Here is a 24,374-nt window from a genome sequence, read left to right on the forward strand (position 1 = left end):
AGAGTGCTTGATACTTCCTTCAGGCTTTGCATGTGTTGGTAGATTTGGATCTTTTGAAGAGTGGTTCTGTCTTACAAACTCAAGCCCAAGCATAGATGCTTTTTGCCTAGAGAAATGTGTGTGTTCTTTAACTAGTTACCCTATGAAGCTGTCACTGACTGGGTTTAAAAATTTAAGCCAGTCACGTTTCTGTGTGACGGGTATGTCTAAATGGGGGGAAATTAAATTTGTTCATGTTAGCATCACCTTTTAACAGATTTCCTTCAACATCACAGTAAACATACAAATACACTTAAGTTATCAATCAGTGAATGACCAGCCAATTACAGAAGGACATTATCTACAAAACCAGGATCTGTTATGTTGGTTTTTTTTGTTTGTTTTGTTTTAAGGGATCTGTTTTTTGAACCATGACACGTCACAGAGCAAGGGTTTTCAAGAACTCCCAATATTTTAAACCAGTGAAACGTGTTGCTTCAGGAAAAGAGAAGCTGGACAACAATGGTACTTCACTTTATTTTATTGTTCAATTTTTTATACTCGGGCAAGTCGGCATTCTCATTCAAAACAAAGTTGTACAGAAATTATTTAGAAACAAAGTTACCTAAAAATTGTTACATTTGATTTAGGCCAATTCCTGACTTCAGTGGGATATCTGCCTGAGTAAGGAACACAGGATATGGCCTTCTGTTTGAAAGAATCTCATTTTCTCCAGCACACAGTTAACCAAGGAATCCCATTTCAGTTATTCTAAAGAGTTGCTCCTAAAAAATCACAATTAAAATTAGCCAGTATGAAGTTCACCAAAAGCTTGATCCTCTTAAATAACCTCTATAATGAGCCACGTAAATTCACACTAACAGTGAAGGCAGACTAACAGTGTATATCTTTTGTACAAAAAAAAAATCCACAATAAAAAATAGCAATCATACCCAGATTTGTATTTGTTTGTAAAATATTCCAATTGTACAATACAGTACGTTTACCTGCAAAAAAAATAATCAAAGTATGTTGGTGGTTTTTGTTTTTTAATTCCTAACACTTGAAATGTTTAAGAAAACTGCAGAATCACTATACATATTGCACTTTTCTGGTATGCTGGGCTACTAGGCTTCAAGGCAAAAACATCCAGACATATCTACTGAATAAAACAAGCATTTTTCTAACCCCAAAAAGGAACTGAATTTCTTTCCTGCAGTTTTCATTAGAATTCTAACAACATTCTCTGCAGACTCTTCCAGGCTTTGTTTCTGAAGGACTGCTGTTTCACTGGTTACAGAATCCAGATTCTTTTAAAAAAAATAAAAAAAAAAATCAACAAAACTCTAGGTAATGGATAGGTTTAACATACAGTGCACTATCTTCCTTCAGTCACCAACAAAATGAAGACAACACAGGTCATTAATATAGTTACACTTAGGTTTCAAGGTTACTGCCTCTTTAAAAAAAAAGTTCACTTTAAAGGCAAGCTACAGTTTTCTCAAAGCAAATGAAACCAGTAATGAACTATTTGTTTTGAGTGGATAGTGTTAATCTTTTGCAGCTTGGTTTAAAATTTGATTCCTTACACTGAGAAATCTTAGTACGTTTACTCCAGCGTCAGAGAAAATGATACAGTTTTAAAGAAAAAGCTTTCAAAATGCTTGACACAAACAAGCTATTTACTCTTCAAGTTCTTTGTCAAAGATGTTACTAAAACCTTCCGTCCATTTCATGAACACAGGAAAGATCCCAGGATGTCTTGAGTCAAAGTGGTCCATAAAGAAATTCTTTGGAATGTCTTAAGATTGGCTGTAACTAGAGTTCTGGCTACCATTTGGACCCTGTTCTCCTTCACTGTTAGGAAGAAAAAAAGAAAAAAAGAAGTCTCAGAAAAGAAGTATCATACTGCATTTTTGCCTTTTTCAAATGAAAAAATGCAGCATTCTGGAAGCAGTAAAAGCCTTCTGAAGGAAAATATATAAAGATATATGCAAATAGATTAAGATATTCTGTGCAGCCTCACTAAAAATGCAAAGATTATTCTAAGCATGCATAAGTAATTTCAGCACGTAGCTGCATCGGAACGTATTGAAATTACTGTTCACATACACTGAATTTACTTCCGAAATCAACATTTCATAGTTGATATTACATCAGCTCATGCATAGGAATTTGCACGTGCAGATTCCTAATAGCAATATTTAATCACAGTAATTAACTCTGACAGCAAACAGGCGCTGTTCCAAAGAATCAGGCCCCTCCTTGGGGCCTCACAATGGTGTTTCTTTCATTTGCTAAGCTGTATTGATCACACTGCAATTACATTAACACTTTCCATAAAACAACAAACATTCTGCTTCGCACTAGCTCTTGAACAATCAGACTGTCTACTTATAACAGAAAGGGCTGTGTTGTAAAAGCACACACTATACCTCAAATTAAACATTTAGGCATGCTTAAGATAGTAGTCCAGATTTTCCCTATGAAAGGTACATTAAGTACAGTATATAGAAGGACAGTACCTGTTTGGAGGTGGTTTTGGTTTAGGCATTTTACTAAGAATAGAAGCCATCTCTTTCCTCTCATCAAAGTTCTTCCACTGCTCATACAGTTTCAGAATAACCCTGATTATTTCTAAAATCTGATTTGAAAGAAAATAGATTTTAAGGTCAGACAATAGCGACGTTGTATTTATCACAGTCAGTTTAAGTGTGCAGTTAATTAACTATGCCCCAGACTTAAATTAAGAAACGCCAATTTCAGATCAGAAATAGGCCCATCTCACGTATAACCCAGTCTGGTAATCACCCATTTCTGTAAATAGTTTTTGGTTTAATTGTGAATGGAAGCCTCAATGCTTTCACTCCCTCCCTCCCATTCCATTTTCCTCCCACTGTATTGACCACTTCTCCTGCCCCAAGAGCTGAAGGTTTTTTTATTTATTTGTTTCTACTGCTACAGCTTATACTTCGTGCCACCAGGAAAATAGACACCTGGCAGCACGACTACAGCTAGATAAGCACAGATTACCAATTAAGTATCTAATGACCGTCAGCATTCAATATGCATCAGAGACACAGTGTAAATAAAAAACAAATAAATAAAAAACAAACACTGGTCTAAGTCCTTTACTTCCAAAAATAGAGCCAAGAAGTATCTAAATTCTTTAAAATAAGAATCACTGAATGTTCATGTTCTGTTTCCAGACACACAAATATTCTCTACCAGTGTGGAAGCTTTCTATCTACTGCACCTCAGCTATATTAATTTCCTACTAAACTTCTAATGCAATATTCTACACAAAAGGTGGACAATATTTGGTTCATGATTTGTTTCACCATACACTGAATTAATAAAGTAGACTTTCTTCTTCCTAATTCATGGAGTTTGATTAAATGCTAGATCACTATCTATCCTTGAAACAAAAGTTACAGTTAGCTAAGAGGTCCCCGGTGTGTTAATGTTAAAAAAAAAAAGTATCATTGGTATGAGAACAGGGACATTTAAACATTCAAACATGTTTAACGTCAAGCTTATGGTAACCTTATCTGTCAAATATAGGTAGTTTATCCTGTGCTGTCAATCTATTATCACTCTGCTTTTGCATGCATGACAGTGTAATTCAGAGATCTTGATTCAGCATAGCATCCACACTGCTTAAATTTGAAGACGCATTCTGGAATACAAATACAATTCCAGGATATCATCAGTGGGATAAAGTGTAATACTGAGGGCACAGAGGGCAATAGTAAGTCTTATCTGAAATACTCTCTTCCATTTTGGACACTCAGGTTCAAAAAAGGTAAACTCAGACTGAAAAAGATGTGCAGAATGACACGGTGTGATAAGGGGAATGAGTATGAGTATAGCTTGCTTGCCTGAGCTAAACAAAGGTTACAGAGGGATGAATGCACTCAGGAAGTCAACCAAAGACAAAAGGAACTAGTTAAGTTGAAGAATATTATTGGTATCAGAACAACTGCACCTTAAAGTCTGATAAGTTTATGAAGTGGATTATTTGACATGAAATTTGCAATAGCAGGAAAATCATTTGAATAATCTTGGCATGCCCTCATTTAACACTGACTAAAGTCATAGTCCTTGTCATCCTGAAAGCGTCAAGAATGTTTTATACATATATTGACAGGGAGCAAATAAGAACATGTAGACAAGATACTGAAGGGTGAATCGGAAAACTACCCGCATTAGAATTTTGAAGTTAGAGTATCATTCAAGGTTGAATGATAAAAACTAGGATTTTTTTTTTCTGGCAAAAAAAAAATGCATGGGATATTGATTTTATATTTCAGTCTGAAAAATGGCACCACCAGCAGCACTTTGTCATTATGCAGCGTTTCAGTCTTGACTTTCAGGGCAGGGTGATAACCGAATGACCTAACTTCTTTTCTCTCCTACCTAATTTCAACAGTGCGTAACGTGATCGCTGAATGAAGTTCAAGTCAGTATCTCACACATGCAAGACAGATTTATAACCACTGCTAACATATCTGGTCAGTCCATAACAGGTGGCAGGAGGTAAAAAGAGTACCTTTTCCATATCCACAGATAGCTCAGCAAACCATTGCCTTGCATCCTTCTGCTGGACAACACAGGCCACATGTAGGCAAGCTGCAAAGATCAGGTGACATGAATATTGAACAAAAATCCACTCTCAACACATTTAGAAACATCATATGTCAGGCAAAATACTATGGAGTTCAGCATTCTTCATTTCCTCTGCAAACAACCTCATCCAGTTTTCAACAGAGAAAACTCTGGATTAATTATCCAATTTTTCTTCAAGACTTTCTAAATGGCACGACTACGCTGCCACTACTGTATGAAACAGACTGGAGAAGCTTATGAGGGCGTTCTAAGGAATACTTGTTATGAGACAGCGTGCAGAAGGCATCCATTTAAACAAGCCAGGGATATTGCTTGTGTTACTTACCTAGAGCTATCATGAAAGGAGGGTACAGCAGACAAAGATCAGTTCTATATGTGTCATTCACTATCCTCCTGTGCAAAACAGAGCAAAAATTCACCTTTAGACTATGAGACTCATAAACTGTTGTCAGTTTTAAAATGTTTTGTCAGTTTCCCGAACTGTAGAAACAGTAAGTCTGCAGGGCAAAATAGAGCAGCTGAGATCTCTCCCCTTGTAAAAATCTAATAAAGACTTTAATTGTTTTCCTTGCAGTCACAGCAGAAGTTTATTTGGAAGCACTATGTTATAGCATCACAAATATCATTCTGCAGAGGGTGTTCACCTATACCATAAAATAACTATCCCCATTTCACAAATAAGCGAGTTAAGGCAAACATAAAGGCAATATTTTTTTTATCGACTATCTGTATTTGAGAAACAATTAAAGTATTTAAGGAGTTCTGCTTAACCTAGTTAAGAAACAACTTACTACTTCTACCAAAAGCAGATGTTAACAGAAAGAAAAGTTGTCTACTCATAGTCATCATTCAATAGCATAAAAAAACTGTGCTATTAGAGCTAGTCTAATAATAAAAACTAGACCATTTCAATTTAAAACCATTAGAGAGGGTTAAGAGACAACAAGGACAATAATTTAATCCAGTAACATATACCTGCATAGGTTAACTAGGGTACTCTTTGTAATATCAAGCCTGTTATTGCTTAGCCACCTCTGAAGCATAACTGTTCAACACTTGCTTTCTTGCTGAAAGGAGGCACTATTATTAATCACTGTCTGCATTACCATGCAAGAGGTAGCAGCATGTCTTCTTGGCCCATATCTTGCACATACTGGAGCAAAGGTCTATATGGATGATACACTATCAAACAGCAGTCCTAGGAAAAATATCAACGGGATAAAAGTTAAGATTACAACAGAGAATGTATTGTCAGCTCACATTAAAGACATTTGATTCACAAATCAATTACTGTCTTTTTGAAGTAGCATTATGACACCTAACCCTGCTATAATGAGGGCACTGCTCTCTCTAGAATACCATTATATAGCATGGTTGCCAGTCTGTCAATGTCTTTTCCCCAAGAGACACAGAAAGCCACATCTGCAGCACAGTGAAACCTCATTTGCTTACAAACCTGTAATTCCCACTTGGAAATAAAAAACACTGCCAGAAAACAGTCTGTCACTAAATACCATACATGGAAAGCATGCCAAAATAATTGACACTGGTTTGGAAAGAGGAAAAAAAAATCCAGGGCCCTGAAATCCTTCTTTTCCAGGCCCAGGTTGATGTATACAACAAGGAATAACTCACTGAAAGAAGTCAACTGCATGGATATTACAGGGAAAAGCTGGACACTGAGAGACAGTTATTACAGATACTATATATTGCATAGCATATTGGAAAAATAAGTTAATTCCCAAAATGTAACTTTTTGTAAATGCAGTTACTTGTGGTGAAACTCCAATATATAAAACACAAGAGCTAGTGACATATATACCAGGGGTATCAAAAACTAAACGTAAGCAGGATATCTAAAAAGGGATTATAAAATCAGTAGACATTCAACACAGCAGGAATACGACTATGTTCTTGACTGGTCATTCTTCTGAGCAAGTAAGGACACCAACATCCTACTCTCTGTTTTAGAATTTTGTAATGTACTGTTACCTCTCTTTAAAAAAAAAAGAGAGGTGAAAAAAAGAGCTTAGGGTTTACTCTTCCCAGTAGTGCTCCAGACACTAGGACACAGAGATACACACGCTCCCCGTCCCCACTGCTCCCACAATCTGCATTATTTCTGTTGAGCAATGCAAACTTCAATGCAAACTGTTGAGAATGTCCTTGCTCAGCCCAGATGACAGCACAGTTATTATGGCATGCTGCTGAAAATGTACATGTTAGATCTACATGAACATCATTCTAAAATTGGTGTGAAAAAAAAAAAAAAGATGACAGCACGATACATATTCCATGGCACAAAATTCAAAACATTTTAAATAGGTAAAGAGTAAACTGAGATGGCAGTAAAAGCAGAAAACCTCACCTACCATTAATTCTAAGAGATAGAATTCACATTCTAGTATCTGCAAGGAAGTAAAAATCACAATTAAACAGTAGCATGTTTCAGATAGCAGAATGAATTAATAGCATCCAGCTTAACATCATGAATGCACAGGAATTCTCAACACCTGTATTTTCAACACTCCTGACTGCATTTCATAGGAAACTACAAAACCAAGCAAAAATCAAACTACTATCGGGCATTACCTTACCACCATTATAAATGAACCCCAGTCATAATAGCAATGCATTTGAACCATTTGGATCAAGATTACTATCAAAGACTATTCTACTGGCAGTACTCATCTGAGATCTGTTTTAAGAAGCAAGCAGAAAATTGTTCCCAGTTTATAAGCACTTAAAAGAAATACAGAAGTCCTTTCCTAGAATTAGAGCTTTTTCAGCATGCCACTAACATGCCAAATCAACTTTTCATGTACTTTCATATTTAATTTCATATGAAATATTCTGTACAATTGTAGCAATTTAAGAAAAACTCTCCTTTTCCATAGAGGCAGTGATATATTAGTTATATCAAGATAAAGACTCAACTATGCTACAGGAAAAGTACTCCAAAACATATTTTCATTTGACTTTACCTTAAGTGCTTGTGATAAAATTGCACTGCTATTTTACAAATATTTTGTATTCTGATATATAATTTGGCTTTCTAAGTTTGGTGAAAAGCAAAATCACAAAAAAGTAGCACTTGTCATAGTCAACACGAATAAATAGATGCATTTACTTTCAAAATACTACAACATAAAGCAATACTGGTTTCAAGAAAGCCTACAGAATTCTTTAATATTGAGACTGAGAATGCCTTGAAAACCACTAGTAAGTTTAAATTTTAAATAATAAATAAAAAAAATTTCGAAAGCCATTACATTTTACAGGCAAAAATAAAACTGCTTTCTGTAGGCTAACAGAATGTGCAAGCTTGGAAGCATCCCAGGTGCAAGGACTATTTATCTTCCCTGGAGCAATGCACTTGTAAACAAAATGATTTAAAAAAAAGTTAAATCTCTTTTATCATCATACCGCATAAAAATTGGTATTTTAGTCACTCAGTCGCTTCAGTTCTCTTGATAGCATTCCTTTCACCAATTTAAGGAAAGGAAGTTATACAAGACTTAGTACTTTTAAAATTACCTTTTCTAATAATTAATTTTGGTTTGATTATGAGCAACCCGACATATCAGTGTGAAAATATTTCCTTCCTAGAATTTGAAAGGATAGCATTTCCTCCTAAAAATTACTTGCCTTTTAATTTTTTTTTGATTAAGTTCTAGTTTGTAGAGCATACTTACATGGTTCATCCTATAAGGAAACTCCTTCGGAAAGGCATACGAAAACCTAGTTTTCACTACAGTAAAAAGAAACCATTATGTTAAAAGTGATGCAATTAATACTTCTACTAATTTCTCATTCTACTAATTAATCTCCACAGCGCCCTTTGAATCCAGCTGGCAGCAAAACTGCTTGCAGCACGAAAATGTTTGGTTTTAAAAGAGAAAAGTTAAATTATAAGATTTAAGATCCTGAAAGGGCAAGAGAAATAAACCCCAAACTCACTTTTTTCCCAAGTACTCAGACAGACACTTGTCTAATGCTCTGGGCACAATTAAATCTTCTGGTTAAATGCCTCTAGCTGTATGGGTACCTAACTTCCTGCAAGTTATCATTCACATAGCTGCCTACCTACTGATGTCACTCCAATCTAGAGATCATTCTCTGATCTCATTTCCAAGACAAAACCCAAATGGAATTTTCACGGATTTTTTAGGTAGACTTGATCCTTCAACATGCAAGATTTTAAACCATATAATGAAGACTTAGGAAAGCAAGATGGGAAATCTGGGTGGGAAGGAGCCCAGCCAAGAGATCCTGTACGCACATACTTGTAAAAATGTTGGATGTGCAAAAACAAGGCTCAAATTAAAAGCAAGAAGTCAATTCACCACAATGCAAATATATGTCCGAGGGACTGGATTATGAGATTTTTCAAGGGTGTTTCTCTCCTTTAGTTTTCCCACTTAAAAGTATCTACTTAGGCACATGATACAATTCAAGACGATCTTGTCTTCAAGAGAACATTCAAATATATCCTCAGTTTTCTAGTTTATGATGATCCCTGATATAGATACTTAATTATCCTTGTGCATTTTACAAGGAGAATGGGTATTCAGTGCACCATTAAGAATTATGTTAAGCAGCAAAAGAGTGATCTGAAATTAGATTGCCGAGCAAAATAAACTTATATATACTTGAAGATGTGGATTTGAGATTTCTACAAGTGAAACGTGTAAAAACTATTTTAAGTCCATGTTCTCCAAAGAAAAACAGGTAACATCAAACATTTGCAGTGCTGTGCACTTCCAGGATGTTAATGGCAGTCAATTATGAATTAATACTACTGCTGGAAAATCCATATAAAACTCACTTGGATAAAAAGATTATCCAATTCACTTGGATAAAAAGCATTTCAACATTTAGACCTGTGGTGGACTTTGCAAAAATTATTTGCTGTAGGACAGTAAGGTTAGGCTGATGGTTGGAAATTTTAATGATTTCAAGACAGAGAAGAATGCATAAGACAGTCTTCTTGAGAAGCACGCAAACTAAAGAAATGCATAGTAAACACCAAACTGAGGGGAAAGTATGGATACAAGACATTTGTTTCCACAAAACACGCTGGAGACAACCATATGGAATTGTCCTTTTAGTCAGCTGTGGAAATGGAGAGAAAAGTTTTTGAAGAGTTTGCAAGAAACCAATCTGAGGTACCTTCCTTACAGAGGAAGCCTGTGGTACCAATTCCAACATTTCTACCCAACAAAAAGCAAACCGACCACTACTATGCTAGTCAGTTTGTACTGCTATTTTCCTTTTACTTGTCACATCTCATCTTTTTTCTCCTTTTGTATTGAGGCCTCCAAAAAAATGGATGTGTGCTGATAAAGCATCTCTGGTATAGGGAGACCAGGTAGATTAAAAGACTCAAATGCTAGGAAAAAGCCCATCGTTTTTTGTCCCCACTTCCATAAAAATGCAGAGCGCTCATTGGGGCATGCAGGGATTTTCTCTATCTGAAGGAAGAACCACGAGGGTAATTTTCTGTGGGATTCCAAGCCTTGGGATTTTCAGAAATAGCATGGCTCAAGAGTAGAAGTCAAAGCAAAATCAACTGCTGCATATTTGCCAAAATGCATCTAAGCTTCTAATTCGTGTACTGAAACAGCCACACAGATTTGTGCTTTGAGATGCTTCCTCTGTAAAAATAGCGCTTTCATTGCTAAATCCAGTACTGGTCTTGGTCAAGCTGGCACTGAAGATGTGTTTCAGTTCCTGGTGGTGGAATTGTCATACGGCCAGCCCCATGGACTGATACACTTAATGCATGCGGAAGCTACAGATGCAGCCAGTCACCTGTCCCCTCAGCAGCTAAGAGTGATTTTGAAAGCACTGACCTACATTTTGAAGAGCATAGTGACAAACGGCCTACTGAGAGCAGCTGGACCTTCTGGGTCAAATTATTGCATCTAGTTAAGAAAGCCATCACTTCCAGAACTTGATGGATGAGATGCAAGTTACAGGAACTGGGAAATATAAGGCAGGTGGGAAAGACAGAAAATTAAGTAACTACAGTATGATTTTATTGCATTTTAACTTTGTGAACAATATTTAGGTTCTAAAATGTACGTTTAGAAATAAGTATCATGTATAAAGACTAATTTTATGACGGTTAAAAAGGATTTAAAGTGTTAGAAGGTGTGTAGCCTAGTAAAAATTCTGCAAACAGGTATTTCCATGGAAACATACCCGTTATAACAGACAAATAAAGACCAAGGTTTTCAATTCTATCTTTGAGCAGTTCAGAAATGAATTTACTACTTATTAACAGTCTCAGGTAGAGATTTTATTATTTTGTTTTTATTTATGCTTGTCACAAGCTCCAAGCAGAATCAACCAAAACTAATAAAGGAGCCTTCTGATTCCATATTTAAAACCAGAAATTATTTATGCTAAATAGCTTTAATTGGCTCCTAGCAGTCAACATGTAACCACCCATGACTTAATAAACACAGTACAATGAAAATCACTAATACTTACATACAGAAGTAGCAGCAGAGATCAACCTTGTATTTGAAACAACACCAAACTCCTGAAGAAAAAGAACGGTAAATGAGGTGAACCACCAGAAATACCACTTATTCACATTGTTATCAAATTAAAATAATGGCCTTCTTTATGCAGTATTACATTTTTCCCCACCCCTTTCTCATTCTTCCCTTTTTTCTTTTTCTTTTTAAAGGTTAACAGAGTAAATTACATGATCTTAGTTAAAGAGATATTTTCCATTTATTACTTTGTTGTTTGAGTTACGAAGAATGAGGAAAAGTAAACGTTTATAAAAGGTACTAAGCCACAATACCTGAAGATTAGTTTGGTAACGTCCTACATATAAAATAGACAAGGAAGCTTCAATAACATGTGCCTTTTTTCCCATCCCACTTCGAGAGAAAATCATGTTTATAAACCTGTCATTTTCTACCTTTTTTATTATGTTTCCATGAAACCTTAGCTTCTCCACAGAGGGTCTCAGCAAGCCAAAAAAAACCATTTAAAGCTTTCTTTCAGAGATGCGAACAGCAGAATCATTACCTCTACAGCTGCCCTTTAAATTTGCAGAAGCCTTAGCATAAGGAAGGCTACACTTATCTTCTAGTACTTGTTCTAAAATACAAGGTAAATCTCTACATATACGTTATGTCTGCACTGCACTTTCTTAAAGGCTTAGTATTTTTTTTATCAGCCTGTTAACTTTCTCCAATATTCTCTGTCTTTCTCCTTTCCTTTATCTCTTCCAAACACTGGAAGGTATCACAATATTTGTATAGACAGCAGTATCGCATATGAACATCAGTTCAGTAGGACTATTTCTAGGTATTTGAGTTCCTCCCATGAAATTCACGAATGCTAACATATCATAGACTTGATCTTTTTTTTTTTTTTGTCCTATCACGCAGACACTTCTCAACCTCCCCAAAAATGTCCTCCATTACAGAAAAGTAGGAACAGTGTCTGGCTGATGCCACCTTTAAAGTGGACTTTCTAATGGTGGAGGATTGAGGCCTTCTTACCACTATCCTAACAAGTCAGTTCCTTCCCAAAGATAGCATATGAGCTACAACATGCTTTTAATTAAAAAAGACAATTAGGAAAAAAAAATCTAATTCTTTTTTAAAGTTTGAGTAAACATAAATAAGGAAAAACACACCAGAGAGGAGACGCTCAAGCAAAACTGAACAATTTAAGATATAGTCCGTGTAAATACGTAAACAGACATTTAAAATACTCTTTCAAATCTTCAGAGGCCCTTCAGTGTTAGTAATTCAGACAAAATCGAGAAAGATCAAATACTAAATAATACGATTGGAGACCTTCTGTCTCCTTTTCCTGAACTGCTATAGAAATCCATACAAAAAAAAAAAAAAAAGGTTTCAACCCACACAGCATGAAGAATGACAAAAAAATTTTAAAAGTCCTAAATGTTTTTTCACTCTTATACATCACATAATTTTACATTAAAAAATTGTAATACTTCATACCTCTACTTTGGATGCCAAAAACACACACGTAGGAGCCATTAATACTGGATCTATACTTTTTAGGGAATATCTGAAACGTTATAACAAAATTATAATATGTTGTTTCACACACGTAGAACGATTAATCTATTAAGAGCACCACACTTCCTTTTGAAAAGCAGAGCTTAAGTTAACTTTTATTAGCATAAAAGCTTTACACCATCCAGAAAACAACAGCGGCACTGTTTTTAATACAGAATTTTAAAGGGCTACCAAAATGTGCCTAACAAATGTTTTATTCTTGTACCATCATAATAAACAGTCCTACCTGGCATAGAATCTCTTGAAGTAGACTGTAGCAGTGGCAATAACTTGTTGTCTTAATTTAAGATGTTCACCTAAAGCCTGGATAACTTAAAAAAATAAAATAAAATGAACAGAAGCTTGAATTGAGTTTTTACAACAATTTGACACCGAATAGCAAAGGATCTCAAAACACAACTAGTGCTGGGGACTCTAAGGAGCAGCAGCACAGCCTTCTCCTTCAGTTCAGATACACCACTCCAGGGAGAAAACATGTTGCTGTAAACCTACAGACCTGGAGGTGAAGAAGTACTACTGGATCTTGAGGCTTGTGGACACCTTAAAAGAGGGGACGGTTACTTGACTTCATCACGTACAAAGTGAGCATGACCTTTAGGAAGATGACAACACAAATCTCAAAGGGTAAAGTTTGGGTATTCCATTTTATAGCAAAAGAAACCCAAATGCTTGAAATCTAACTCTATGCTTTTCTGGGCCATGCAAAATGGATGTGTTTTTTCAAACAACTAAAGCTGCCAACACAAACATGGTCATTAAATTTGGCAGAGGCAGCAGGTGTTAAAGAAACGACATATTTAGTCCAGGGAAAGGGGGGTGGGAGACCAGAGGATGCAGTCAGCTCAGTCAGCTGCTCCATCACAGTGGTCCTCTGCCAGTTGGCCAAGAAATAACCCTGGTGTCATCTGTGCAGGTAGCTCTTGTTTGGCCTCCCAGGCAAAGGAAAGGTGCCAAGCAAATTAGATGCATCAAGCTGGGATTAAGAGCAGGGGTTGGATATAGAGAATGACAGAGCGAAACATAAGGTTGTTACTTGTTATTTTTCCTGTACTTCTTCACAGCCATTATTCTGAGCAAGGCTCGGTTGGCTGTGTTAAGACTCCCTCTTCTTATTTTCCTCCCTCGTCTGGAATGTCCAAAATGATCATTTAATATACACCTAACTATAAGTATACATACTTAGATATATATATATATGCACACTTTTATATATGTTTGTATACACACACTTTTATATATATAAAAATAGAAGTGTATATATACACTTAAGCGTATATATAGCAATACCAAGGCAGCAACCATCGATGGGAAAAGCAAACAACTCTATTACCAGTAATTGCTAAATACTTAGTCTCCACTTAAGCATACAAGAATTTCTAAAGGTCCAGCTTCTTTCCCATCCCTTCCTCCTTGGGAATAGCCACGGTACACACTACACTCCCTTTTAATGAAAATTTTAAAAACATGCAAACACGAAGCTGGCTGGAAAACAAATCAACATAGGAGAAAATCATCCTGACCAGCATTGACATCGGGTTTGGGTTTTTTTTAAACACAGAAAGGTAACTAATTTGTCACCCATTATGATTACTCAAAGCCTTGTAAAGTCCCTTTCTATGTCATATCACTCTTTTCCTAAAGATAAAGAATGCCAAATTGAGACCAGCTTGCCAGTAACCGTAGGACTCAGAGGCAACACTGCCAGAAAAGAGGTCAAGTCCAGAACAGAGTGTCTGCACAAGCATTAAAATATCTATCAGTGTATCTTGGGGGTTTTGAAAGAGTTTTTCTCTTTGATTTGATGATGGGGCTAAAAAGCTGTCCTAATACTAGGGCATCAGAAAAATCCAAATATCAAGCGAAACAGAATTTTCCAAATATGTTTCTCACTCCCATGGGATTTTCAGAAGCAGATAGGCCATCTGCTGTCAGAGAAAAATCAAGTGAGGTTTAGGGAAAAAAATGGACAAAAGCCTAGAGAAACTTAATGAAATGGAAGCTTTTATATGCTGGGAAAAATTCCAATACTCGCAATTCATTTTTGAAATATTTTTAAAGAAGCTATTGGGTTATTTATTCCCTTATGTTTACAAAATAAGTAGTTTCAGGTTGCTGTTTTTTTTTTTTTTTTAAGTAAAAAAATGTTGTTCCAAATCCAAATGTCTTGAGTATCCTATGCCACAAACTTCACAGCTTCTGCACTAAACCAGAAAGAGAAATCGATTAATATGCTTTTCAACCAAAAACTTGATTAAAAGCTCTGTAACCCAAAGACAGAAGTCAACATTAATTTCTCTTTTCTGAACTATTTTAGAAGATGAGAGTTTTCCCTCTTTACAGTTTTAATGGCCGCACAATCACTTGCCAATCTACAGCAATCATTTCCAAACGGGAAGGCAGCAGGAAACTGCCTCTCTCCGGGTAACCTTCCAGTTGCTTTGGAGAACAACCTGGGGCAGAATTCTTGAACACTACAAGTCACGCCATGGCTCACAGCCATACCTAGACAATGTAGGACATGGGAGAGGCTCTGTATGTCCAAAGCAGAGCCCCTGATTCAGAGGCAGGTGAAGAGATACAGCACATATTGAGGGCTCCAACACAGCAAACACTGTATGAGCTCCCGCCCACACTGAGCAGCTCCAGACTGTTTTCTCCACGCAGGTGCCTCTCATGGCCACAGAAAAGGTGTTGGTCCAGCACCACTCTCCCCTACAGGGTCTGCTGTGTTCACACACGTGCAGAGGAGACAGCAGCAGAGCCATTCTCCAGCTACCATAGGTCTTGAACTCTTCCTTCAGGACGGGAAAGGAATGCCAAGGAAAAAGATCCTGAGAACCACAAACTGAATACAACTTATCTACTTTGTAAACCTTTGTTTACTCCAGAAAAAATGCTAAAATGAAACATAAAAAGGCCTGTTTCATAATTAATACTAGTGAAAATTACACAGAAATAGAGTTTTAGAAATATCAGCATCCCACTTTTTCTTTTTGCATTAGAAAGCTATGATGCTTTGTTTTGACCTCAAGGAGTTTCAGGAACTTATCAAATAGATATATCATTGCTAGCTTGACTTGCTGGTCCTGTATAAGCAGTAACACAGGCATGTCAACAGCAATCACATTTGCAGCATACTCAATTTAAAACAGCTAACCTAAGAGAGACATTATGATGACTATCTTTCACAGTTACAATTCCAGTACAGACAAAAGATCTCGCAGTGGCCTTAGCAAAGTCACTTCACTTTTCTGTCTCAAGCACGTCTGACCAGATAGCTGAAAAAATAAACGTTACTTTAAAAGACTGCTATGTAAAATATTTAAATAGCTGCCTGCAAACAAATTACTACTTTGCAACATCCTTCTCTTAGGGAGACTTTTTCTTTTTAAATACTGAACAATTGCACAGGAAAGAGTTTAAGTGCCTGTGTAATCTGATATGCTCCAATGCAGCCATTCATTTAAATGCTTTGCAGGATAGTCTTAGATAACCTCACAGACAAGCCCCAACTCTTTGGGAGAACAGGCTGTAGACAACATTGCGCAATCTGTGAGCCACCCACTGCTGGGAACTGGTCGCAAGGCAAGACACAGGCTGTGGCGCAAGTTTCAAAGAACATAACTAAATGCAGATAACAAGCTTGTGGGCTGCGCTGTTTAAGAGGACAGCACACATCAGCTAAAATACTCACCACAACCCCAGAACCCACCAAAAACTCAAGGAGCACAGTTTGAGCATTAGTGCTTGTCGCTGAGCCTTTCATATGCTAGCTTAGCAGTTTCTGCTTGCTTCTCTTCCTTCTACGTTTTTGGTAAGGACCTCTTCAAAATCAGAAAATGTACCATGATTTGTTCTACCATGGGTTAAAACATTACATATGCAGCCAGTTTGTCTTCAAGTTCTTTTAAAATTAAGTTAGTACAACTAACTGAACAGCTTTGTCAACAGTCCAGCTCTTTGTTAAAGTGTGCTGGGGAAGTATATGTAAAATAATAAAGAAAATGACATCCTCTAAATGAAAAAAAATGCATTTAGACATGGCAGATAACATATAAACACACAGCAGAAATAAAAATAAAAACAATTTTACCATTAGTAAAAAATATCTGTAGCTTCCAATATTCTTCTTCAGTCAGAAATTTCAAGTCTTTTTGGCGTTCCTTCAATAGATCTTGTTTATCCAAAATCCATTGTAAACTACAAGGAGGGAAAACACTTTCAATAACTCTTTACAAACACTACATCCAGCTTCTCCTGCACTGACTGCAACTCAGCGCTAAAGGGATAGCAGCCTTTAAGCAAGCCGTGGACCATCTCGAGCAAACATTCACTGGGGTTTGCAGAGTTAGATGCCTGAAAACACGCTGGCAGGGGCCAGTGAGGGCAGATGAGCCTTTCCCTGTAGTAAATTAAGCTGACTGTGCAGAACTGTTGGTTACCCAAAGGTTTGGGGCTATACTTAGCAGCACCCCCCCCAGCAGCCCCCTGGGCACCCAACTAAACCTCAGGGTGCTCGCTACGAGACATGGTGACACAGCCCAACCCCGGCTGCGCCCACAACGACAAAAACACCGCACAGGACAAAAACACCCCACCCTAAGGACAAAAACACCTCACCCCACGGATGCCCCGGGCCTCCCCACGCCCCATAAGCGCCCCCCCCGGCCCCGGTCCGGGCAATGAATGGAGGAGGCGCCCCCGACCCGCGGCACCCACTAGTGCGAGCTCTGCCAGAAGTTGCCGGCCATGAGGAGCCGTGGGGAGGCGCCCGGGCCCGCGCTGCCCCGGCCCCGCCGCCTCCGCCGCCGCCGGCCCCAGGAAGGAGGCGGCCGCCGCCGCCACCGCCCCGTGCCCGTCGCCGCCGCCGCCGCCGGGCGGCAACACGCGGCGCTGCGAAGCGTTCCCCTGCTCGCAGGTTCCGCCCGGCGGGGCCGAGCGGGGCCGGGCAGGGCCGGGCAGGGCCGGGCCGCCCCCGCCGAGCTCCGGGTGCGGAGCGGACGGACGGGTCCCGAGCGTGGGGGCGCCCCTCGGCCGGCAGCGCGCTGCCCCCGTCCCGCACGGTGCCCGGGAACGGGGGGCGGGTGCTGGGAGAGCGCTGAAGCCGCTGCGTTTGGGTGATAAATAAATAAATAAAGTGCCACCGCTGCTTCACCCGCTGCTGTCCCCGCCTCAGCTGTGTGTCCCCGAGTCTCATCTGTCCCCATGGCACAGGGCTCGGCCTGCTCTGAGATGGAGTCACCGTCATCTGGATAGAGGCTCTGGGACAACTTCATTTTAAGGATCAGGCCCCAAGTCCTTTGTCCCTTCCTTTTCACACTCTGTTTCTTTTCACCCACTGGCAAGGACAAGGACAAGGACAAGGGGGCTGTGGGTGCTCTCAGGGCCTGGCAGGTGGGGCAGGTGCCCTGTGTGGCAATGTGGACACCGTAAAACGGACCTCTTAGTTTCTTGAGATTTAATGTTGCACCCCAACCTGTTTGCCTTATACCTGCCTTCTGAATCTGCAAAATGAAGGCTGACCTAGTCACCCCTAATGGGAACCCTAACGTGGCAGAACCTAGATCCGGTATTTTGGGTGTTATTTCCTTCCTCACCCAATACACATGTATGCCCACACTGTCATACACAGCTGAGCGTATGTACTCATTCCTCCCCCAAGCCCAAGTGTCAGGGATGAGCGTGGGTGCAAGGGGGAAGGATGCCTGGACACAGACAGACAGCAGCTGGCAGCAGCCATGGGAGACCATGGGAGAACCCCCATGGCCTCCCCAGGCCACCATGAGCCCCCAGCAGAGGGATTGTCCTCATGCCCACAGAAGTCGTGAGAGCTTCCGTGCTTCCATCAGCAATTGTGGTGGCAGAAGGGCACCCACATGACAGAGCCTCGGCAAGGTGGTGTAACTCCTGGTTTTTCCTGCTGGGAAGACTGTGCTTGGTGCTAATGGTTGTCAAGACCTGTGAGCACATGAAGACTACTTTTGCATGGTCTGACAAAACTTATTTTTTCAAAAATGTAAGCATGCCTTGGCTGTCCGCACATCCAAAGGGTTGTCCTCATAGTGAACTTGCTCGCTCCATCTTCTTCCACCACCTCAAACATCTCCCTCAGCTTCAGGAACCTGGTCTGAGAGGCTGTTTGCAGAGCCACAGGTAAACACCACTGCAAGGTAACCCACAGCACCATCACCTATCATCAGGAAATGGCTTCATGCAAGAAGACCTAAGAACTTTCTACATACTCAATGAGCAAATCATTGAGAACATAGTAAATGAAGTTCTGGGTATTTAGGGGAAATTCATGTGTATATGTATATATGTATATGGGCATATATATGTTTTTGTTTGGTATTGTGTTAAGCAAAGATGAGCCTAGAGGTACATAGATGTAAATACAAATACATATATAATACCTGTATGTGTTTGTGTAGAGGAACCTGAATGCTGTCTTTATTCTGTCATGATAGAGGTGCTCCATGAATGTCCCTTTCTGCCCCAGCAGCACGCAAGAGGTCCTTTGTTTGGGCATTGCATTGGAACTGTTAGGGGCTGGGTACTGGGAGCAGTAAACCAAGAACTTCTGAGCATCAGGAACTGTGAGAAGCACCCACTGGTTGTCCTCAGACCGACCAAGTACCCCTGAAAGGCATTTCAGGTTCAGTTCCACAGCACTGTGCGGTGATCTGCTGCTCCTGATGGTATAGCTAAGATGCTGGAGTTGTATAAAGAGCTATGACGTGAAGAAGGAAGATGCATGAGAGAAGATGGAGACAGTGGTGTTTCCAAATTCTGGGCTTCAGTGGGGGAAGGAGACACACTTCTTGACTTGTTAGAGAGAGTCTAGGTTTGAGATGTTATTAATATGTAGGAATGTGAGGTGAGGGGTGAGGAAGTAAGAATTTGCATACCCTGACTATTGCCCTTACTTCTCCTTGCAGAGAAATAGTGGAGGCTGAAGGTTGAGTTCTGTGGGATTTCTGTGGAGGCTTTCTCACCTGACACCTTTCTCAAAAAAGCCATCCAGACATTGCAGAACCTGCTGAGCATATGCAAAAGGAGAAAGCCCTTATTCCACTGTTTCAGTGTCACAGCTACAATGAGGGGAACCAGATTGCCAGTATGCACCTTTTGATCGCAGCCCCCACTGCCTCCCCCAGCTGCATCACACCCAGCTAGCGCAGCACCCAGGAGACAGCACAGAGAGATAAGCCACTGCACAAAACAGCGTAATTGCTTCGCTCAGCACAATAGAGAACCAGAGTTGCAGTGTATCTCATGCTACTGCTTATCATGTCAAGCAAAGATCTCTGTTTCACCGTCCTTCTCTACCTGCCCAGCTGCCTTTTACTCGCTCTGCTTCGATACCTGTGTTTTGCTACCTCATGCTGGTGATTTGTGCTTCTGCATGCTGCAGTGTTGCAGGAAATAAATAGTAAGGACTGGGCGGGAGGCTTACCACAGCTATGATAAGCATTGCTGCTACACTGCACCCAGGGCATAGGGGACAGCTCAGCCTGCCCTGCACCTGGCTCTAGAGGGGCTATATAACACTGCAGGAACAGGAGTACTTGGCACTGCAGGGTCTTGCCAGTCCTTCTCCCGGACTTTCCTTTTCTCAGGAGGACAAGCCTTGCATTGCCTGACCCCATTTCACAGCACGCCAGCACAGAGCTATAGAGGATCCTGCCCCACAGACCCAGAGAGCAGCAAAGACCCCCTGCGACACCCATTCCCCCCTCAGCTGCCCTCCTGCTGCCCTACAAAGAGACACCCTGCCGTGCTGGAGAGCCTCCCTGCACTGTGGCACCCAGAGGGCTCCCAGTGCTTAGGGGGGTCCTGCCCCCAAAGGGGTGAGGGCTCCTCTCGACTGGGGCGTGCTGGGGATGCCCGCTGCCAGCCAGGAGTCCTGTGGCTGCTGCGGAGCCGTGGGACCATGTTACATGGTGTGGGGGCGATTGACAGACGTGTACAGAGGCTCTCCGTGTTTCTTGGAGGACGAGGATGCTGCTGTGGCTCCGTCTCCCTGGAGGCCCAGCCGGGAGGTGCATTCCTGGGCAGAAGCATCATGAGGGGCAAGCAGGACAGTGCTTTTTCCCTTGACATTGCTTTGCAGCCTTTCTCGTCCAGGAGCTGTGCAGGATATCACATTATTTACCATGTCCTCTCCGTGTGTCTGTCAAAGCAGGAAAACGAAGATTTCACAAAACAGATGTGCAGTGCTGCTGCGTGTGCTGATGTCTCCTGCTCAGCCTTGGACCTGGCTGCTGCTCTGAGGGACAGTCAGATGTAGGTTGAAAAAAATCGCAGCCAAGAACCTGCAGGTAAAATTATACTTCATCGTATCTGTGAGATGAAATTATCTGTCAGCTCTTGCTGATCTCTTCCCTCTCTGCCCCCCTAACAAAACCCATCACAAACATATTGAATATACTAACTAGTCCATCACTAGATATAAATATAGACAGGATGGTCGGATAGACTCTTTTTTTACAAAATAAGTGCTTCTTCCTATCCAGATGTTATAAATAGCATAAAAATGAGTGAAGGATGAAGCACATTCTGTTTCTGTTCATAGGTCCTCCACAGTAACACATACAACATTTCCTTTAGCCCTTTCCCTTAGTTGTACACAAAAAATAGTCACCAATACTCTTGTGTTTTTCTACATGTTTACATATTCATCTAATAGCTGAAAACAGTGTGTATCTTCTCGCAGATCTGACAATATGCATTCGTGCTTGCCCTCTTCTGTTTAATATCCCCTCAGGAAATGAATGAGTGGTACGAAACCAGATTTCCTGACTTTAATCAAGCTTCCACAGAACATGCCGAGAATGTGAGACATTTCAGAGAAGGAGAGGGGAACTGCAAAGGAAGTGTAAGTGGAATTGAAAACCCCTTCCAGCTTATGTTATGTCACTTCTAATGGAAGCCTTTGTTATGATTTCACCAAGTTAGGTAATGTGACAGTTGTCTGATATTTTTTCCAATAGCGGTGGTCTTTTAGGCTATGTTTTGCAATGAGGGAGGTGGACTCGAGCAGTGGTGACTCTGGATCTGACCCCATGTCAAACCGGTAGTAAGTATCCACAAATAATGTTTATATATATTAAATAAAAATACAGCTGTTCAGTAATATCTGAACATAAGGGTCCTGGTTTTCTTGATCAACATTTTAGGGGGAAATGATTTGTATTGGAGATTTTTTTATTTGAAGTGCTCTCACCCCCAACACATACACACGGGAACCTTTGAAAGGCAACTATTTAATATTTTGTGTGGAAGACATCCAGGATAAACTCATTAGGTGAGGAAAAGAGATCAGTTTACGATACGAGGATAAATAAGAAGAGACAGAGGTGTGATTAAAACTATCAGCTTTATTGCGACAACTCCTTGATCGGGTTGCTATTTCAGCCACCTCCTTCCGACCTGCACTTAAAGTCATTTAATAAAACAAATCAAAGCAGCATCCCCAAAGAGTAGCCTGGTATTTCAGCGGGTTTTCATTTCTGGGTCACGAAGGTTTCGGCGTTTAACCCCACCTCCTCCCAGCGCAGCACACACAGAGGGAACACGGGGAGCACCCATCAGCCTGCCGCCCCTTTGGTGTTCGGGGTGCGGGGCTCTCCTTGCACCGGAGCCCCGGCTGGCCACCGGCTGGCCCTTCGCTGCCCCCGGGCTCACTTTCCCTGCTGGAAACGACGGGTTCCCGGCGTGAAAGCCCCCGGGGAAGGGGGATTTCGAGGCTCGCCCCCAAACCGGCTCCTCCATCCCCCGGAGAATGGGGCCCTGCTGGGAAGGGAGGGCCGGATCCTGCGCACGTCCGAGAGCTGCTCAGGCTGACACGGGCTGGGGGAAAGCTTCTTATGAGTGTGCACACCCGATTTTGGCTTCTAATACCTCGGGACACGGGGTTAAGCACGGGTTTAGTAGTGACAAATCGCCGTGGTCGGGCAGAGGTACCCATGCGGCGGGCACCGCGACTGTGAAGCAGGTGACTCGGAGCTATTGGGATGCGGATACTCTGAGAGCCGCTTAATTCAAACCCGGTTTTGAGCAGGGTTCATTGTGCCAATAGTTTAAAGAGCTCAGTTTATTAAAAACACACCGCTACCCGAAAATAAAAAAAAAAAATGAAAAAAGACGTGAAAGGAATAGTCAGAGAAAAACAATATTTTTCCTGCTAGTTTTGGAAGAGGAAATCCTTCTACATGTGTGTGCCCGTATTTTTCCGTGTGAGGGAGAAAGTTTGAGGTTAATCCGTCGTCTTCTTCTAAACGCACGTTTGAATATTTAGACTTCAAGACGCTGACACTGGGGAAGCTGAGGGCAGTGGTCTACGGGCGATCAGGCAAAAAATTGTGAATAATTTTATTTAGATTTCATTCTAATAGCACAAACAATGAATAGGGGGGAAAAAAAGGCATTAAATCCGCAGACTGCAACGAAAAAATGGTTTCCGACCGATGACACGTACAAGTTTCTTCGGTTTCATATCTACGAAGCTGTGGGAACTGATGCACATTTCAGCATCGCAATATACAGTGTCGAAAGGAAGGGGTGGACTTCGTGATGTACTTTAAAATAAGTCCTAGGCAGCGTGAGTTTAACCTCTGTTATTCTGTATATGCTTTCGAATATATTTACTGGGTTAAAAAATAAAAAAAATAAAAAAATAAAAAAATAAAGGAGGAAGGAAAAAAAGGAAAAAAAGAAGTCAAGTCATTTGAAACAGGAACCAGGGGCAGACCTTTCAGTTGGTCAGATTCATTAATTAGAGAGCTGCTTATACTAGAAGAAGATGCGGTTTCTTCCCCTGCCTTCCACCAACAATTTCACCACGAGGGGATGTTTACCAGAGTGTAACGAACAGTTTCTGAAGGCTGGATTTTTTTGCTAAAGTTCTTTATTTTTTTTTTTCCCCTGCTGATAGTCGTGGCTTGAAAAGCAGAAAATGACGAAGCCCTTTCGAGCATTATAGGCGCTCATTAAGGAGTCAGCTCCCTTGCAGCCCTTTCTCCTCCTCCCCGGCAGAGCCTCTCCCTTTCCCCATTTACATCGTTACCAGCCAGCTCTGCCTCGCTCTCTGGTGCCACCGCACAGAGACCTCTTCCTTTCAGCACCCACCCTTTTCCCAGCCCTCTCCCTCCTGTGCCAGCGATGCATTTCCCCGTATCCCCCCCCCAAAAGCCGAGCCCAGGATTTGGGGGGGGGGGGAGCCGGGCAGGTGGAGCCACCGGCATTCCCATCCCCTCCCCGGAGGTGCTCGGGAACCCCGCAGCGAGCATCCCTCCCCCTGCCCCTACCCCTGCCGGCTCCCCGGTTCTTTTGGGGACAAGATCAGCCCCCCCAGCCCCTCAGGGACCCCCTGCAGCCCCCCCGGGGAGGCGGGGAGCCGGTGCCGCAGCCCCCCGGGAGCCACCAGCCCGGCCCCTCGCTCTCCTCCGGCTGTCCCCGCAGCGTCGCCGCGCCTCGCTCCTCCCGGAGGAGCGTCCAGGCGGGTGGAAGTCTGAGCACAATGAAACCTGAGAATTTCTGTCACTCTCTGCATATGGTCCGAAGTGCTTTAATCCCAATTAGGGGCGGCTGACACACGGTCCTATTCATCCCAATCAGCTCTTGAATACATTTGCCTAGAAATGAACTTCACAAATAGACTCTCCCCTAAATGTGCCCAACAGCAAG

At 41.1% G+C, this 24,374-nt stretch overlaps 1 protein-coding gene across 2 annotated transcripts; it reads right to left on the reverse strand.

The window, feature by feature from the left end:
• Positions 1-504: 504 nt before the first annotated feature.
• CCNC (cyclin C) lies at positions 505-17,541 on the reverse strand. Of its 2 annotated transcripts, XM_035561749.2 has the most exons (12): positions 17,406-17,541; positions 16,780-16,886; positions 12,913-12,997; positions 12,606-12,675; positions 11,107-11,158; positions 8,304-8,359; positions 6,981-7,016; positions 5,715-5,806; positions 4,934-5,001; positions 4,532-4,611; positions 2,505-2,623; positions 505-1,836 (listed from the first exon to the last, which is right to left on the reverse strand). In XM_035561749.2, the coding sequence occupies exons 1-12, from the start codon at positions 17,435-17,437 to the stop codon at positions 1,782-1,784; spliced, it is 852 nt and encodes a 283-aa protein (XP_035417642.1). In that variant the 5' UTR covers positions 17,438-17,541; the 3' UTR covers positions 505-1,781. The 2 variants fall into 2 exon arrangements, with proteins under 2 accessions (XP_035417642.1, XP_035417643.1); XM_035561750.2 differs by lacking the exon at positions 17,406-17,541 and having other exon boundaries at positions 12,913-12,989; positions 16,780-16,854.
• Between the last annotated feature and the right edge of the window lie 6,833 nt (positions 17,542-24,374).

This window comes from Cygnus atratus, chromosome 3 (assembly GCF_013377495.2).
Source record: "Cygnus atratus isolate AKBS03 ecotype Queensland, Australia chromosome 3, CAtr_DNAZoo_HiC_assembly, whole genome shotgun sequence".
Classification (NCBI taxonomy): domain Eukaryota; kingdom Metazoa; phylum Chordata; class Aves; order Anseriformes; family Anatidae; genus Cygnus; species Cygnus atratus.